This window comes from Pholcus phalangioides, unplaced genomic scaffold (genome assembly GCF_987345545.1).
Source record: "Pholcus phalangioides strain wild (caught in Gottingen) unplaced genomic scaffold, Ppha-v1.0 ptg000012l_1, whole genome shotgun sequence".
NCBI lineage: Eukaryota > Metazoa > Arthropoda > Arachnida > Araneae > Pholcidae > Pholcus > Pholcus phalangioides.
The window spans coordinates 3,917,646-3,936,163 of NW_028301605.1; the positions used below are offsets into that span (position 1 = coordinate 3,917,646).

General features: G+C 34.0%; 1 protein-coding gene across 7 annotated transcripts in view; it reads right to left on the reverse strand.

Annotated features, from left to right (window-relative positions):
* The window catches only part of LOC149079165 (RIMS-binding protein 2-like), a 215,799-nt gene that overhangs the window by 26,060 nt on the left and 171,221 nt on the right, over positions 1-18,518 (reverse strand). For 5 of the 7 annotated variants that reach the window (XM_089240064.1, XM_089240065.1, XM_089240068.1 and 2 more), the window contains 11 exons: positions 17,860-18,015; positions 16,496-16,633; positions 14,381-14,573; positions 11,837-12,040; positions 10,346-10,444; positions 8,952-9,044; positions 6,606-6,704; positions 5,848-6,245; positions 5,053-5,128; positions 4,058-4,186; positions 2,415-2,510 (listed from right to left, as the gene is read on the reverse strand). In XM_089240064.1, the coding sequence (XP_089096190.1) occupies positions 2,415-2,510; positions 4,058-4,186; positions 5,053-5,128; positions 5,848-6,245; positions 6,606-6,704; positions 8,952-9,044; positions 10,346-10,444; positions 11,837-12,040; positions 14,381-14,573; positions 16,496-16,633; positions 17,860-18,015 (1,681 nt within the window). The remainder of the gene's footprint in view (positions 1-2,414; positions 2,511-4,057; positions 4,187-5,052; positions 5,129-5,847; positions 6,246-6,605; positions 6,705-8,951; positions 9,045-10,345; positions 10,445-11,836; positions 12,041-14,380; positions 14,574-16,495; positions 16,634-17,859; positions 18,016-18,518) is intronic. The other 2 variants (XM_089240069.1, XM_089240066.1) reach the window with 1 other exon arrangement.

Sequence of the window (18,518 nt, forward strand, 5' to 3'; positions counted from 1 at the left end):
ATACACCATGTATTTTTTTTTTTTAATAAGCACTACATTTTAGTATAAGCATTACAATGAAAATGCTTGAATTTACAATTTTTTGGAGGATTAACTCTTTAACGCCGAGATAGAAAACCTGGGAGGGTCGTGAAAATACCAAGTTTTTTGTGTTCGAAGTGGACTCGTCCAAATTTCGCCCACTTTCCCTCTCCCCACCCTTTCTCTATGAGTTTCTATTCATGCCACCCTTTGCATTGACGTTTACCCTTTCATTTCAATGGATTTTCGGGAGATAATTTGTCTTTTTTTTTTCTGAAAACACCCCCTTTCCTCACAGTATTATCTCTTTGTAAAATGCATTGAGTACCCTTAGTCCATTCTCAAGGAACATTCTAGTACATCAGCTTTTAAAATCCCATTGATAGGGCGTTGCAGTTGTCTTTTCCGTTCGCGCCTCTGACAAGAGCTTTCATCATCTTCCCCGTTGGTGACAAAAGCCCACCAAAACATACCCATACCCCCTAGCTGGGCCGACTTGAGGCGGTTATCGGCATTAACCTACTCGGCCGACTTCGGGCGATCTGGGCATTATAGAGTTAAGTTGTATCACTACTCTAATATAGTGGCTTCTAACCCCTGCACTCTGATAAATCAGTAAATTTAGTAAATACATTTTTAAAAAAGCCATAAGCTCTACCATAAATTGACCTCTACCATAGAAACTGATTCTAAAAGAATGAGTCAAAAAGGTTGGAAACCACTGCTTTGATATATGATTATGCATAAAAGATATCAAGATAGAATCCAAATTTCAAAAATGTTCATGAATCACAGTAATAAAAAAATATGGTGAAAGTGTCAGGTTAATTTTTGAAAAAAATAAAATAAAACCTATTATATTAAGGACAAAATATCATTATGCTTGCTTTCTTTACCTACATCAAAATAATAAAACTGCAGGCAACAAATTGAAGCATGAAATTCAATGTAGAGAAGAGCTCTGTGATACACATGTGTCATAACAACCAATATTTTTTTTTTACATTGAGATCAGGGATATTGTGAGCTCGACAGTCATAAAACCTATGTAAAATTAATTGGGAGATTTGCTAAATTGGGTGCTGCAACAGATGGCCCACTAAGATTCTCTGATCATTCCACAGTGATTGTCAATATATAGAAAAAGAGCTAATCGAAGATGATTGGATTTTATTTTTGAAAAATTTTATTATCTTAGAGTAATTATTTTGACCACTTTTGTAGAACAGAATGACAAATTTTTGAACTAGGCTTTTTGTGATGGGGGAAGAGACATGATTTTTCCCCCACCTCTCCCCCCACTACAAAATTCAATGATTTTATAACAGTATTTTTGCCCCCTAGAATTAGCCTCCCAGTACAGTTGAACCCCTTTGTCCCCTCCCCAGTCAGTGCTGACTTAACGCATAGGCTCCCCCAGGCATGATCCAGAGAGCTTTTAAGTGCTGAATGGCCTCGCAAACATCTGGTCAAAATTTTCATGTGTAAGCATGCAAATTGAAAGGCACAAATTTATGCCAAATAAGTGGGCAAAAATAAGTGGTCTGAAAAAATCACTTTGCCCGGGAGCCCATCATGCTCTTAATACGGCCCTGCTTCTAGTTCTGGCCCTGGGTTCAATTTTAGAGCCAGTCTCTGCAGAGAAATATTCAATTGTTTGAGGGTATAAAGAATGATTTTATTTCAGAAAGATTATTCACAAAGATATTATATGAATTGTAGGGTATGAACTATACAATAAAGCAATTGAATGTTTAAACCAGTCTGATCTCCCCAAAAAAAGGTAATATATGGGAGATGTTATGGGTTGTCATTTCAGTATGCAGAATTGGAAGATTTTGATTAGGAGGAATATTTTTACATGGAAGAATGAGGAGTTCTACTGCCAGAAACCTTACAAAACTTTTGATGGTTGTAGTCCATGCACATTTCTTACTTTCTTTCTTTCAAACCGAGCACAACTCTGGTCTATCGCTGTGAAAAATTTACTACCGATTGAGTTGTGCTAGAAGTGTGTGTGGGAGTACCTAACAGCCTGAATGCATATCTAGTGGTGTATGTGACTTTTTAGTGCTACCATTTATATTTCAAATTGTGAATGAAGTGTAATTGAATATTTGCACCATTGCAGATATGGTGCTCTGAATACATTTCTTACATTTCTTCATAGTAGGCTATATTGTATCTCTATCTAAATATAAAAAACTATTGAAATTTTTAGAAATGAAATACGTATTATTAAAAAATGATTTTAACCTTATCCATTTAGTGTGCATGAAAAATATTCTTCAATAAATGACCAAAACTTCAGTTAACTCTACACTGGGTACAGTACAAATTTTTAATGATAATCAAAAATAGTAATGTTATTTCAACATTGTAAGAATTTATACCTGGACCTTCTTCACGCTCTAATTCAGAAAGATCATCCTCATCCAGCTCATCGATATCCTCCAGGTCTATGTAGTCATTCATTCGATGGTAATCCTCTGTGAAAAATTGAGTGTTATATAACAAACATGCCTTTACACTCATATATACAACACAATAAACCTTGATAAAAGAGAAAATGAACTCCAACTTTAAAAAAACCAATCCTATAAATGTCAGGGTTCATAAATATTGATATTATCGGAAATATCAGATATTTTGATATATATCTGATGTTTTCGATAGAATAGTCAACATATCACAGAACATATCCCTTTACCTAAAGACATTCATCTAATATTTATAAATAAATTTTTGTTTTTCCACATAGCTTTTTGCATTTAACATCAAAAGTGTGATCTGATATTTTCGATAGAACAGTCGAGCTGTTGTAGATTATAAATGTTTCCACATATGGTGCAAACTAAAATTTAGAACATTCCAAACTTGACAAAGATTTACATTTGATAATTATTAATAAGATATTTTAATCCTTTTTCGCATTTTGGAAAAGCAGGTAAACTGATATTTTTGAAAAAATCTATGATTTTTCTTGACTGAAAATATTAGTTGATTCTCAACTGAAAGTAGAAAAATAGTCTTGACTGAAAATATCAAACCATCCCGATTGAAAATATCAAAACAATCTCAATTGAAAATATCAGCCCATTTTTGACTACAAGTATCAGCCATTTACAATTGAAAACACCAGACTGAAAATATTATCCTATCCATGGCTGAAAATGTGAAACCATCCTTGACTGAAAATATCAGCTCATTCTCAACTGAATATTTTATGTTTGAACAAATCTGTTTATTTACAGATGAACTAATTTATGATTCATGAACTCATTTACCGATAAAAATACCAAATCCTTTTCGACTGAAAATATCAAAATATATTTCCATGATATATTTAAAATAAATATCAGATATATATTCTGATGTATATCAATGGACCCTGAAAAATATAAACAAAAAAAGATAGAGCTAACAATCATAGACATCAGGTATTTGCAACATGTGCAGCAGCATTATGTGGCAAAATTTGTGAAAGTGACGAATATTCAAATGGAATTTTTTTTGAAAATATCTTTGAGGTTGAATCAGGCTGGGAAGGGAATGAGAGAACCTGAATATGGGCCTGATAATAGCTCATTTAAGACATTAAAAAAATAGCATGTTATTCTCCAAATTCTTGGAAATCACAGCTCCATTTTGGAAAAAAAACCATTATGAAGTTTGATTCAAACAAAGCCACCATAAATTACATCAATACTCCTTATTTCAAAATTTAATAAAGTCAATTATTAGTTATCATGAGTGTCCCTCTGTTCAAATTTGTAATTAGAAAACAGTATTAAACAGATCAATGACAGCAAATTATTGAAAATATGAATAAAAATGAGTTATTTCATTACCAAACATTGTACTTGTATATTTTTTCTCTCTACGAATTGAATTGTGAATAATAATTACATATGGGGTTTTATTTATAGATATAATTTTACCAATTTCATCTGGTTTTTATCATCACATACTAACATTTTATCAACTCATTTTATTCATGCTGTAAGAAATAATAGTGTGATAAATTTCAACAAACCTGCTGTAACTTTCGACACATGCATTTCATCGTTGCATTCACCATCAGGATACGTTACACTGGCACTACTGTCATCAGAATCTCTAGTTCCATACAAAACCTGCTGCTGAAACTCAAAAAGATCCTCACCTATAAAAAAAAAAATCAAACATTAATTGTTAATGGTCACTATTAATACAACATCATTATATTTTTGGAGTGTCTCTGAACACAGAGCAAAACAGTATATGGAGGACAAACTGCTCCCCCCCCCCACCCACATAGTCTGATGGGTATGTTAATGAGAGGTACCATTGTGTTTTGACAATTGAAATAGGGGTTTTGTTTGCAACAAAATAATTGTTTTGCTTTTATAAATGTGTAGTTATTTGAAACAAAACTTGTGTTTTTACAGTTTGAATCAGTGGTTTACCCTTTTACACTCTGATGCCACAAATTTGTGTTTGCTTTTTCTGACAGTAGAATTTTTTCTTTTGACCTCAGGAAGTTAAGCCCTGACTAAAAGCAAGCACTGTGTAAGTTTTGATTGAGTTTGAAATATGGAGAATATGAACTTTTGGGGGAGGGGGGGGGGTTGACTTTCATCAGAGGGCAGGGCTTAAACTATCAGGGAGTTTTTAATATGACCTCCGGGAAAAGTGTGATTTATTACATAAAATTTAGCAAAAAGTTCTGGAAAAATATTGTATATAAAGATGAATATACTCTGCATCATCTTGGCTGAAAGCAAAATTGAAGGAAGTAAATTATTTCATCACAACAAAATATTAAAAATTTGAAGTAAAAAAATAAAGATTTGCTGGTATTTATATTTTCAGTGTATTTTTTGAGTATCAAAAATGCAAAAACATTTTTATAATTCCAAAAAAAAAATCAATGCTCAGATATGAAAGGGTTAAGATGATTTCAGAAAATTATTACGACATGATCAAGTCCTCAAGTGGAAATAAAACTGCCAGAGCAAAATTGTTTATAGAATGAAATAGGAGACTTACCAGTTAGTTTCTCAACAAAATTTGATGGAACCAATCCTTTCTTCCCATCTAAGAGCTCACCAGAGAAAAACCCATCCTATATGATGAACAATACGATAGTGCTATTAAAACATCAAGAAGTGATCTATCATAAACAAAGATGAGTTCAATAAAAATTAAAATCACATTTGAGATCTGGAGTTTTCAATTATTTCATAATATAGGGCCTTAGCCAAAAAGTTCAAGACTTATGAAGCCTACTAAAGTTATTTTGATTAACTGTGTGGATCACATCACTACTTTACATGCTATTCACAAGTAAAGTAAAATAGAAATTAGTAGCTCCCCCAACAATTGGTTTCAGCAACACCAATACAGTAGTGAATAATCCAGCCATACGCTAGTTCGATCCATCTAGTAATCCGGATTTTTTAAACAAGTTTTTTCAAACACAGAAGAGGAAAATGTGTCACTGCATGTCTGTGTTCAGAAGTTGATATAATTTGAATGGCATTTTCCACCCACTTTCCAGTGATTTTGGTCATCCGGCACACTCTGGTCTGATATGTGTTAGATTAGCAAGATTTTACTGTATAAATCAATTTATAACCCGGGATCCAAGTTGGACATTTAGTTACACACAAGCATTACACCGTTTCAAAATTATAACTTATACACAGTGTTATTTTTATATCTTATTGTTGCTTTACCACAAAAATAATAGCACAAATAAATCATAATTTACTGCAATCCTTACATTTGGATGACTACGTAAGCAAATTAAAAAAAGGAAGGAATAAAAAGTTATACTTATACCTCATCCATATCACCAAATATGAGAACGTAATCACCAGCATTAAGTCGAAGCTCAGCTTCAGGATTCTCGTTTGGTGACTGCTTGAGTGGGTCATAACTATACCTAGAAATGAACACTTTACAGCGACCTCTGTGCGGAAGGTCAATATAGTCTATATCTGCATAAATATCTTCCTCTCCTATTTTACGGGATCCGGATCTGCTTGAACTGAATGGTGCTCCAGTCGGTAGGGAAGGCAATGTTGAGCTGTAGTTGCTTGTGGATCCAGGTAGTACAGGCACAGAAGATGCACCAGTCAATGGTGTACTACTTCTACTACCTGGAGGGGTTGCAGAATATGATCGCCTACTTCCTGTATATACAGATTGAGCTGTGGAACTGCTGAAGGCGGAAGACCCTGGAAAGAAAAAAATTAAATAATTTTGTTGTGCCAGTGATGTGAAAGTTAGAAAACGCCACTCATGGTCAGAAAAACTGATCACAGCACTCCACTTAACATGCATTACAGAGAAACGAACTTCACATTAGGTTCACAACACGTACATACACATTCTGGCATGTACCAATTCATTAGAAATTCCGCAGAGGAATGTGTATGAGGTGCATGTATGGTTAAGGTGACAAAGTGAATCGAAATAAATAATTTTGATGATGGCAACTTTCAAAAGTAATCTTCTTAAGCATTTTGTTAGGATATGTTTTAGAAGTGATAGGCACAAAATAAGTTCAATTTTTTTTTTTTGTTCTTATTACTAACCGATTGTTGCTCGTTTCTTGTCTAGTTCAGCAAGAACTTTATTATCTTGCTCTAGTTTGGCCATAAGAACATCAAGTTCTTTCATTGTAACAGAAGATTCTGAAAAAAAGGGGAAAAAAAGGAAAAGATAGATACAATAAATATTTATTAACATTTTCAAAAATAAGAATACATGAATTTATATAAACTAACTCTTCATGCTTTCTTCAAAATCAATCCAAGCATTCTAACTGCTGCAATTCTGTGTTACTAGCAAGAAATAAACATTCAAAAAATTTCAATGTAACTAAAATTCTGATTAAATCTAACATTTATAGCCTAACAAAACAAAAAAAAAGGGAAAAATGAAACTGATAATCAATGCACAATAGAGGTGTATTGACTCCACCATCTATTACAACTAGTATTGAAATTGTGCCATTTTTAGTCGCTAGACTCATACATCACATTTCTTTTCTTGGTTGTAATCTTTTGGAAAAGTTTTAAAACATTGATAAGTTTTTGCACCAGATAGAATGGTCAAGAAATGATGATGCACTATGTTTTTATTGTTGTTTTACCTGAGCAAACACAAAATTTCATTGATTTGAAATCATATTATGTAAGCTCATTGCGAATAACATAAATTTTTGTTGGAGAAGAAATTACAGTGATGATTCCTGCTAAAGAAGAACTGTATCATACTTCCATTTATTGGAAGAAACAGCTTTATTAGTCTATTAGAATATATAACCTCCCTTTCAGCAAGAGGGATAATTGCTTATTACCCGAAACTCCCTCTTTGAAGAAGAGGAAGTTTCTAAGAACCTATAACCTATAAAAATGTTATTTTACGCTGTTATAATAGCAAAATTCACATCGTATGGTTAATTTATTCATCATTAACTCTTCAGTATCAGTAGAGAATAAGTACAGATCAATGGATTCATGTGGAGCTGTTTTAACTGTGGGGCAAGTATTTTTCTTAGAATCTGTTGAGCTCAGGTTATTCAAAAAAATTTAGAAGGTGGGTAAAAATTTTTTTTTTGGTATAATTTCATTCAACTAAAGCTCTGTTCACTACTCACTCGAAGAACTTTGCTTTGTCATAACAGTCATTTCAAAAAAGAAGGTTCTCAAATCTGTCATTTATTTTTAAAATGGAGCTATTTAATATTTCTTTTTTTAGACTAAGACCACCATAAATATTTTTATAGGCCCTGTAATATTTTATCATGTATATATATTGTCTCTAGTTTTGGTAATTGCATTTTCAATTGGGTTGCTGCATTTTAGAAATATATGACATCTATATCTGTTATGGGCATCTTTTTCTCAACCACCTCGATGGGCTGAAACAAATACAAGGTTGTTGTGGCCTTGTATTTGTTTAACAATTGGGTGTAACACATGTTTCAGAGAAACCCACAGAATTAAGAATTTTTTGTTGCTTCAAGGTTTCATGCTACTCTTGTAAATATTTCATTACTCAGTGCATTTGATTTCAATTGAAGCCAATTCACCCATATATCTGTCTAGTTTAAACTCTTTATTAGGCGATGGTGTTTGTTCCAGCTTCATAATAAATACCTAAAAATTAATCAATCAACTATCAAGAATATGTATTAGAGGAGGGGGGAACACAAAATAATTTATGGAAAAGAATATTCATTAAAAAAAACCTCTCTCATTCGTAAAATAGATTACCAAAAATATGAAAATGTGATGTCACCAAAACTTAATCAATTTTGGGGATGGTCTTTTATATTCAAGAAGCATTATAAAAAATCTCACTTGTGATCCATTGAAAATTCATCCATATAAGTATATTACTCACCGAAACAATAAACAAAGCAACTGATAATATTAAAGGCATTTCACTATTTTTATTTTATTTTTTTAATGTGAATCAATTTCATGTTCTCTCCTTTCATAGTTGTCACCACTGTTTCGTTGATTAAAGAAAAAAAATTGGAGTATACACCTTCATTTTATTTTGTTTATCTATCAACTGTAGGCTGAAAGCATCTAGACTGGCTAAAATGTGAATGTAAATAACTATGAAAACTGTGATAACATTAAGTTTGTAAAAACAAAGTTTTCTAAAAAAAAACTAACTAAAAAGCATTATCTAAAAACACTCTATTTAAGTAAAAGCATATTTGGAAGAAAGAAGAGGAAAATATAAAAAGAGAATTTGAAATATAAATGAAGCTGAAGATGAAAAAGAAGAAAACTAAGATGGCCCTAACAAATTAGACAGTTACTATTTCTAGCCAGGCACTAATAAAGCATAACCTCTTCAGACTAAATGTTTTATGAGGCTTAAAAATAACCTCATCTCCTCTGTTTCAAAGCCATACTCACGTCTTGCAAACCTAGACCGCATCCAAAACATTTGCCTGCTTTTTTCTGGTTCAACTAATAACTGATCAAGAGCAGTGGAAGAAAGTGACGAAACTGCACACACATAAAAACCAAGAAAAACACAAATAGAAGGGGGAAAACAATCATGAAAACTGATATTTTAAATACAACCTCAAAAAAGTAAAGTGCACAAAACTTTGTTGTTCTTAAATGGAGTAATATTCTATTTAGCTGATGATTTTATTTCAACTTGAAAAAGCATAAAATGCATCATTGTTTCAAAAAGTTTTCATAATTTTCCTTATTATTCATTCTTTTCATGTGCATAATGTCCTTAGATGGAGCACATTCATAGAAATCTATCTTTTTAAGAAATACAGAAATTCACACATTCATTTTTGATGTAAAAAAAATATTTTTCACATTAAGTTCATAAATAAATTTGTGAAAATAAGAAATATCATTTTGAAACCTTTTTTTTTTTTGGTACCCAATATTTCTAATATTCAGATTAAAAAAATGTTGGGGATGCCTCATAAACACTCTCATAATTCACCACTAAATAGACTTCAGAATACAAAATAAGTTAATTTCATAACTTTAACAGACATTGTGGTTTAAGTATCTTCATTAATACATTATTCATAATTCTAATTAACTGATATATATATATATACACACAGTCAAATCCCATTTCAATGAATACTGTTACAGCAAAAATCTTTTTCAACAAACTTTTCTTTTCCCCCAGATAAGTTTACATAGGAACAATGCAAAAACCTGGAATTTCTAAATAAAAAAATTTTGTTATAACAAAGTGATTTCTCCAGTCTCTTGGAGTTTGTTATAACGGGATACAACTGTATAAATTGACAGCCCAGTTCAAGAAAGCAGCAACTCAAAATAGTATGTTTTGAGATATCTGCATTTTAAAGATTCACTTTGTATAGAACTGAATGTAAATCACCTCAGATTTAATTACAGTAGGAAAATCATAAGCAGAGTCAAAGGAGATGTTGTTTCATAACACACAGAGACATTTTCCATTATTATCATGGTGTGCATAACTCAGAAATGCAATTTTCCGAGTTGTTGCCTTTTAAAACCGGGCAGTCGATACGATCTATTTTACTCTTATCGACCATAAAAAATATTTCAACATTAAACCTTCACACAAAAAAAGTTTTCTACAGAATTTTGAAATATTTCTTTCATTGGGCAGTTATGATTTAACATAAGTAGCGGTTAATTTTTGAAAATTTTAATTAACAGTATGAAAAAGAATAGGAAAAGATGTACATAAATGTAAGATGATACATGCTTTGCTCCTTTTTTCATATGGATATATAAGGGTTTATGATCAGAACTAAAACATGATGTGCAAATGGACTCACTTAAGTTAGGTCTTCGATTGGCAATTTCCCCTATTTCTTTCTGCTCCTCTTCAAGTTGCGATCTCAGTCTTTCCAAATTAGCCATTGAAACCGGAGATCCTTAAAAAGTAAAGGAGGAAAACAAAATGAAATTATGATCATCCCATACCCCATTGCCTAATAATGTTTCATGAATGAAATTTATTTTCATAACATAATTCAATCAATTCAAACCATTTTCAATTTTAGTAAAAATACCAAGACATTAACAAAATATAAAATTTGAAATATTTTCCATACAAAATAAAGCATTTATAGAAAATGAACATTCATTTTTCTATCTAGAGTCACAAATGTTCCAGGTTGCAGATAACTTGAGGTGCTGAACACTCTTTATCAACACCCTCTTTATTTTTCTACTCTTCCCTCCCCTCCGAAAAGTATGGTTCCGAAAAGTAAGGTGCAGAGAAGAGCTATGTGTGCTCTTGTTGGCACACAAGGCTTGAGCTATGAAGAAAGATTTCATTTCTTGAGTATGTTTATATTGGTTGAACGCTGGTGTCGGGGGGGGGGGGGGTGAGATACGACCGAAGTTTTTAAAATTCAACGGAATGGATAAGATTGACCACACATGCACATATATGAGCTTTACCATACATAGATGGGCCATACATTGTCAATCAACTGCTTTTTAAAAGAAGCACCAGTATCGTTTAGTATACAGTGGTCGGCTGTAGTTGGTTTTTGTGGTTCCTAACTTCGAGGTGCGAATGTGATAGCTTCCCATTAAAATGTCTCGCCACAGAGATCAGCAGCCCTACAATGCTATAGATGTTCAATTATTACACTTCACCAACAATTCGAAATATAGATGGCGACACTTATTCAGGCGCAACACGCACTCAGACTGCTAGGTGCACACGTCCGGCCCAACTCAATAGGTAGTAAATTGCCCATGGCGATAGACTGAAGCTGTACTCAGTTTGAAAAGAATGAAAGAAAGTACCATTCATTAAGGGACAATTCCAGGTCATGGTGTTGAAGAGAGTTTTTCTTTAATAGGGTTGTTAATAAATAGAATAGCTTACCCCCAGGTGTTGAGTGAATTCTAACTCAATTGGCACATCCAAAAAGTAGTATAATAAGCATATTGGGAGATCAATGGAGAAGCTACCCACATACTTAGACAACCAATTGTTTTTACGATCAGTGATGCCTATTTATAGATAACTTATTTGTTGCCTGAGAGACATGAATGAATGTAATGATTGAGAGACAGTCAATTACATACTAAAATGTTGTCTGTTTTTTTATTGTTTCTTGAAAAATTCAAATTGAAAAAAAAAGGTCTGATTTTCTGCGTATCTCTTTAAACAACTAGTATGTCTTGTAGACACAATTAACTTTTTATTGGGTGCATATATACATTTCTGTTTTCAACATAGTGTATGTAATCCTCTAATAAAAGTGAGAAAAATACTAGATCTTATTAGGTACATGAGAATGAATTACCAACAGTTGCACGCGACTTCTCCAACTCTGCGAGAACCTGATTATCCTGCTCGATCCTAGCCATAATTCTATCAATTTCATGAGATGATGAGTTGGATGTGGAGCTATTGTGGCTGCAATTCATTTTTGATGACTTCGTGGTGGATGTGTTTGTGACTGAAGTGGAGGTTTTGACATCAGAAATTGACACAGTTTTCTTTAGACCTAGAAGCATAATGATAATACCAATAAAACAAAGATGCATAAGCAATCAGAAGAAATTAATCACACACATCATGGGAGCATGAACTTCCCAGCTTGAGGGCCATAATTCACCTAGAATTACTTTTGTGGGATGTTTTTTTTAAAATTATTATCACTTCTAAATTCGCCAGGTTATTATTTCGGTAGGAATGTTTCTTTGCAGGTTGAATATGAATAAAATAACTGATGTACGCCTGATCATTATGAATATAGCCTACAGTCAGTTCCTGATAAGTCAAATATCTGTTCAAATCAAAGTTTTAGTGTAGTTCTAGAACTTTCAGTTTTAATTTGGTGCAAAAATATATCAAATTTGAACTTCTCGGGTATGAGATAAATAAAAGAAAAACCAGCATTTATCCTCCCATTAAGGAACTACAGGGATGTGATGTACATAATTCAAAGAATTTATTTTCCTCATCTTCTCTCCCCCCCCCCCACTTCCTTTATGAATTTTCTAGACAACCCCTAACTAATGAAAATTCTCTGGGTTTAAAAATCTTTTGTTGTACTGCATCTGTTCCATACCATGCCAGTATTACAAGTCTAGCCAAATTGAAGGAAATACATATTGAGTTGATATGTACAGTGAAACATTAATAGTCCTCTACAAGAATATTTTTCTTGGTCCACAGAGCATCTTTATATTAAGGTTTTACTGCATATATTTTAACTTGCTATGAACGATTCCAAGTGCAACTCTATGAGAGACATAATAGAGGTCTAGTACAGGACCGTCATTTCAACTTTTTCCGGGGGGGGGGGTGAGTGCAAAAAATATATTCACAATGTATGTATATATTTATACACATATATATGTATATATACCATTTCTACTGTATTTTGTCACGCCGCTCCCCCCCCCCCCCCAGCTCTCCCTATTTTGCTTTCAATGAGAATAAGTGTATGCAAAGCTTAAGCATCAGTATCAGAATTGTGAGTATATTTTTCGAATATGCCAATATTCATACTTCATGCATAACATATAAACAGGGTGTCCCATTAAGACCGTCAAAACTCTGCACAGTCATATTCCTCACTTGAAATACATAAAAAATGCCCAAAGAACTGTACCTGTATGACCCATAGTTTGAGAAAAATGTAAAAGAAAAGTATGAAGTCATATCCAGTGCAAGGGGGAAAAAACTTGGAAACATGAACATTGGTATTTGCATATGTTTATGTAGGAAGATGTTCAAAATATCCATATCCTATGTAAACATATGCAAATACCAATGTTCATGTTTCCAATAAAGTTTTTTTTCCCTTGCACCGGATATGACATACTTTTCTTTCACATTTTTCTCAAAAACTATGGGTCATACAGGTACAGTTCTTTGGGCATTTTTTATGTATTCCAAGCGAGGAATATGGATGTGCAGAGTTTGGACAGTCTTGATGGAACACCCTGTGTATAAGTACTGTTTAAATGTCAGGTAATTGTTAATGTTAATACAATATGTATGTCAATACTTTTTTTAAATATATTATCACTCAATAAATAAATATGATTATATTAGAACACACACAGGGGTGTTTAACCTATGGTTCGCAACCGAGAGCAGAGGCTTCAGAGATGGGTCATATGAATCCATTTACAATGTGGTTATAAATCCATTTGTTGCAGCACCGGTTATAAAAACATCTTGACACATCATGTCTTAGTGACCTAGGATGGGACCCAGACGTTTTTAAGAACCTCTTGAAAATTTAAAATTGATGAAAGAACAACACGATTCCTGAATTGATGAAAAACTATTCTACAATTAATGAAAATGTATTATAAAATTAATGAGGGATATAATTGCAGAATGAATAGAAATTTAGTATTGAAAAAAATAATTCCAGAACTCTGAAAACTTTCAATAATTTGGGGCCTTCAATTTGATTCCAGGGCTCAGGCCCTGTTGACTCACCTATTAAGTTCATGTTAAGATACCATGAACTCCTTTCTAATTTTTTTCTTGCAAAATAGACATTTTGTTAATCAGAAATGTTTAATAAAAAATTTTAAATTCAAAATACCCCAATGGGTCACTAAGTTAATCATTTTGTTAATTTTGGGTTGTGGTTGAAAAAAGTCAAGATTCCTGCATTAGAATAATTCATCCTCCTTCATATTCTACCAGAATATTATGCATGTCACATACTAAAAGGTCTCACAAGTTTTTCACTTGGCCCACCATATTTGACCAAGTTTCTACTGTACATGTTTTAATTTGGTGCACACATACAATATAGATATGTATAGATCAATCAATATAAAAGAAATATAATTCATTCATGAGTATAACTTTTTACCTGGACTAGTGGCTGGCAAAGAGGAATAAGAACTATATGGTGAATTCACAGTTAAAGACGAACCACAATCCAGAGCCGGAAGAGAATTCGAAAGATTCCGATCTTTCCTACTCTTGTTGGAACTGAAAAGTGTGTCACTGCCAATGAGATAGAGGTCCATCTCTTTGTCAAACTTGGAGGTTTCATCAGCTGCCTGAAACAGTTAAATAATTATCGACAAATTAGTTATAATAAATCATCACTTCAATTCAACTTTGAACCTTATTCATTGCAAAGAGAATGCATTTTGGTAGATAAAAATAGATACTAATCATCTATTTTTTTTTTAAAAAATGTTAATTTCATCATCATCATCCCTTCAACAGCCATCCATTCAGCTTAAACAGAAAAATAATCTTTGATAGCCTCTATGTACAAAAAGAAATATATCCCTACAAAACATAGTAGAGCCTTCAATAACCAAGTTGCTATCAATTGACCCACACAACCCAGACTAAAGTCAGATTTTACAACTTATCCCTTTCACTATTGCAGTGCAGTGAGTTTCCAGTTATAAATAACAGATAATTGTGGTCTCAATAGGGGAAAAAAAGAAATACTAGTAATTAGAAGACTTGAAAATTGTGAATTAATCAAAGGGATACACAAAGAAATATGGTGTTTGAAAAACAATTGTGTGTGTGTGTGTCAGAAACTAGAAACAAGATCAAACAGAAACAGAAATTTACGAGTTTTGTGTCAAAATTGGGCTCAAAAGAAGGCTTGGGAATGAAAGCCAGCACGGCAACATGCCTAAGGTGTTCCCATCTTTGGTGACATTTTGCAGGATAAGATGATAACCTTTCAATAAAACCTGGATGGCGATGAACCATTCATAGCAAGCTGAAATTAGCTTAAAAAAAAGGGATTATATAAACTGAAGAGCCAAGAAAACTGGTACAGGCATGCGTATGCAAATAAAGAGATATGGAACCAATCAGAGTATGGCGCTGGGGTCGGCATCGCCTATATAACATAACAAGTATCTGGCATAGTAGTTAGATCGGTTACTGCTGCTACAATGGCAGGTTATCGAAATTTAAGTGAGTTTGAACGTGGTGTTATAGTCTGCGCACAAGAGATGGGACATAGCATCTCAGAGGTAGCGATGAAATTTGGATTTTCACGCACGACCATTTCACGAGTGTACCATGAATATCGGGAATCCGGTAAAAAATTAAATCTACGACATTGCTGCGGCCGGAAAAAGATCATGCAAGAACGGGACTGACGAGAATCATTAAACGTGACAGACGTGCAACCCTTCCACAAATTGCTGCAGATTTCAATGCTGGGCCATCAACAAGTATCAGCGTGCGAACCATTCAACAAAACATCATCGATATGGGCTTTCGGAGCCAAAGGCCCACTCGTGTACCCTTGATGACTGCACGACACAAAGCTTTACGCCTCGCCTGGGCCCAACAACACCGACATTGGACTGTTGAGGACTGGAAACACATTGCCTGGTCTGACGAGTCTCTGTTCCAATTGCTTCCAGCTGATGGACGTGTACGGGTATGGAGACAACCTCATGAATCCATGGACCCTACATGTCAACAGTGGTGGAGGCTCTGTGATGGTATGGGGTGTGTGCAGTTGGCGTGATATGGGGCCCATGATACGTCTAGATACGACTCTGACAGGTACGTAAGCATCCTGTCTGATCACCTGCACCCATTGCGCATTCCGACGGACTTGGACAATTTCAGCAGGACAATGCGACACGTCCAGAATTGCTACAAAGTGGCTCTTCTGACTTTAGACACTTCCGTTTGCCACCTAAATCCCAAGACATGAACATTATTGAACATATCTGGGATGCCTTGCAACGTGCTGTTCAGAAGAGATCTCCACCCCCTCTTACTCCTACGGATTTATGGACAGCCCTGCAGGATTCATGGTGTCAATTACCTCCAGCACTACTTCAGACATTAGTCGAGTCCATGCCACGCAGTGTTGTGGCACTTCTGCAGGCTCGCGGGGGGGGGGGGCCCTACACGATATTAAGCAGGAGGTACCAGTTTTTTTGGCTCTTCAGTGTACATAAATGAAGAATTATTAACTCACACATACCTCAGCTGAATGGGACCGCTGTGAACGCCAGGCATTTTTGGCTTGTTGTGAGCGGCGTAAGGCCGCCATCTCCAGGACTAGCTCTTCATGGAGGACATTCTGAAGTTCACACTTTTTCTGCAACTCTCGCACTTTAGACTGAAAAAGAAAATAATTATTTTTAGTATCGTGAAAAACACGTCGAAATCTAACTCATCTTATCCTGATGTAGTTTTATGTCTCTGAAAAGGGAAATCATACTCTTTTATGAAAAATTAAGCTATTTTTGCCAAAGACTAAGACAACGCTGGGCAAATGCCAGGGAGGGGAAAGAGAAAGAGAGGGGGGAGGGGGCATATTTTTAGGCAATGCAAATTTTATGCACTTTTTTAATGCTTATTTCTACGCATTTTTGAATGAATAGTTTTAGGCATTTTTGAATAAATATTTTTTAGGCATATTTAAATCAATATTGTCATACACGTGTTCTTCATATATTGCGCATATTTTCTAGTTTTACCACATATTTTTCTTTTCTTAGGTTAGGTTCAGCTCAATGCTTTAATAGGCATATTTCTTTTTCTTTTAATTTTTGTGTATATTTTTTTTTTCGGGCATGGTTTCTCATTTTTAGGGGAAACTTCAGCATTTTTAAACGAATATTTCTTTTTTCATATATTTCATGTATATTTTTCATACATATAATGTACGTGCCTTTTAGGGCATATTGAAGAATTTTTAAAGCATATTTTTTATTTCATAGGCATATATGCATATTTCTGTATTTGTGAATGAATTATTTTCAAAATGTTTATGAATTTCTTTTTATTGGCTCTTTAATATGCATATTTTATTTTTCAGTTTTGCATACATTTTGCATTTTTTGTGCATATTTCAGCTTTTTTTTAGGTGCATATGTTTTCAGCGCATATTTCAGCTTTTTTTAGGTGCATATGTTTTCAGCGCATATTTAAACATTTTTAGTGCATATAATCCAGGTTCTTTGGCAACCCCAATGTTGGTACAGTGGTGGTCAGCTGAAGTTGGTTTTCTGTAGTTCAGGGGGGGGGGGCGAATGCGAGCCGATCTCGTCCAATTAGAAAGTCTTGTCACAGAGAGCAACAGGCCAACAACAGTACAATTTTCATTCATTACACTTCACTCATAGTTTGAAATATAGATAGCAGCACTATAACAAGCATCACAAAGAAACAAACTTACTTCACTAACTAAAGCCCTCCTCCAACTAAACAGATTATGGGCATCGACGCTCTGCTAAAATCGCTTCACTGAGACAGAGCGGCGGGATCACGATCTGGTTAAGAGCAGAAGGATTCTAGTTATAACACATATGGCCACAATGAAAGCGAAAATTATTTCTTTACCTCAAGATTTTGAATCGTTTCCAATGCTTGTTCCTTTTCCGCTTTGTTGGTGATATGCAAATGTCGAACTTCTTCCTGACGCTTATGCAGTTCCGATACGGCATCAGCATGCTGCCTTTCAAGATCTTTTCTCCTGTCAGCAGCATCCCGCATATGCTAAAATAAATTTTTAAACATGTATGAAAATGGAACCATATTTTTCATGCATATGGATCATATGAATATGTGACTATATGGTTGATATACAGTCAAATCCCATTATAACGAACTCCAAGAGACGGGAGAAACCACTTTGTTGTAACAAAATTTTGTTATAAAGGAATTCTAGGCTTTTGCATTGTTCCTATGTAAACTTATCAGGGGGATTAGAAAAGTGTTCATTGAAATACGATTTTCGCTATAACAGCATTCGCTAAAACAGGATTCAACTGTATAAATGGTACTGATCAAGACAAGTTTGGCAATAGGAAAACCCACCCAATTAAAGGAAAAGAAAGCCAAAAAAATAGAAATTAAAATATCGAAAATGGTTGCTGCTGAAATTGTAAGCATTAAAAGGAATGTCATACTCTATTACACCAAAAGCCTTCCGAATTAAACAAATCTCGAAAAATTGGTAGTCTTCCCGATATCGCCCAGTACTATATAAGAGGTTTTCA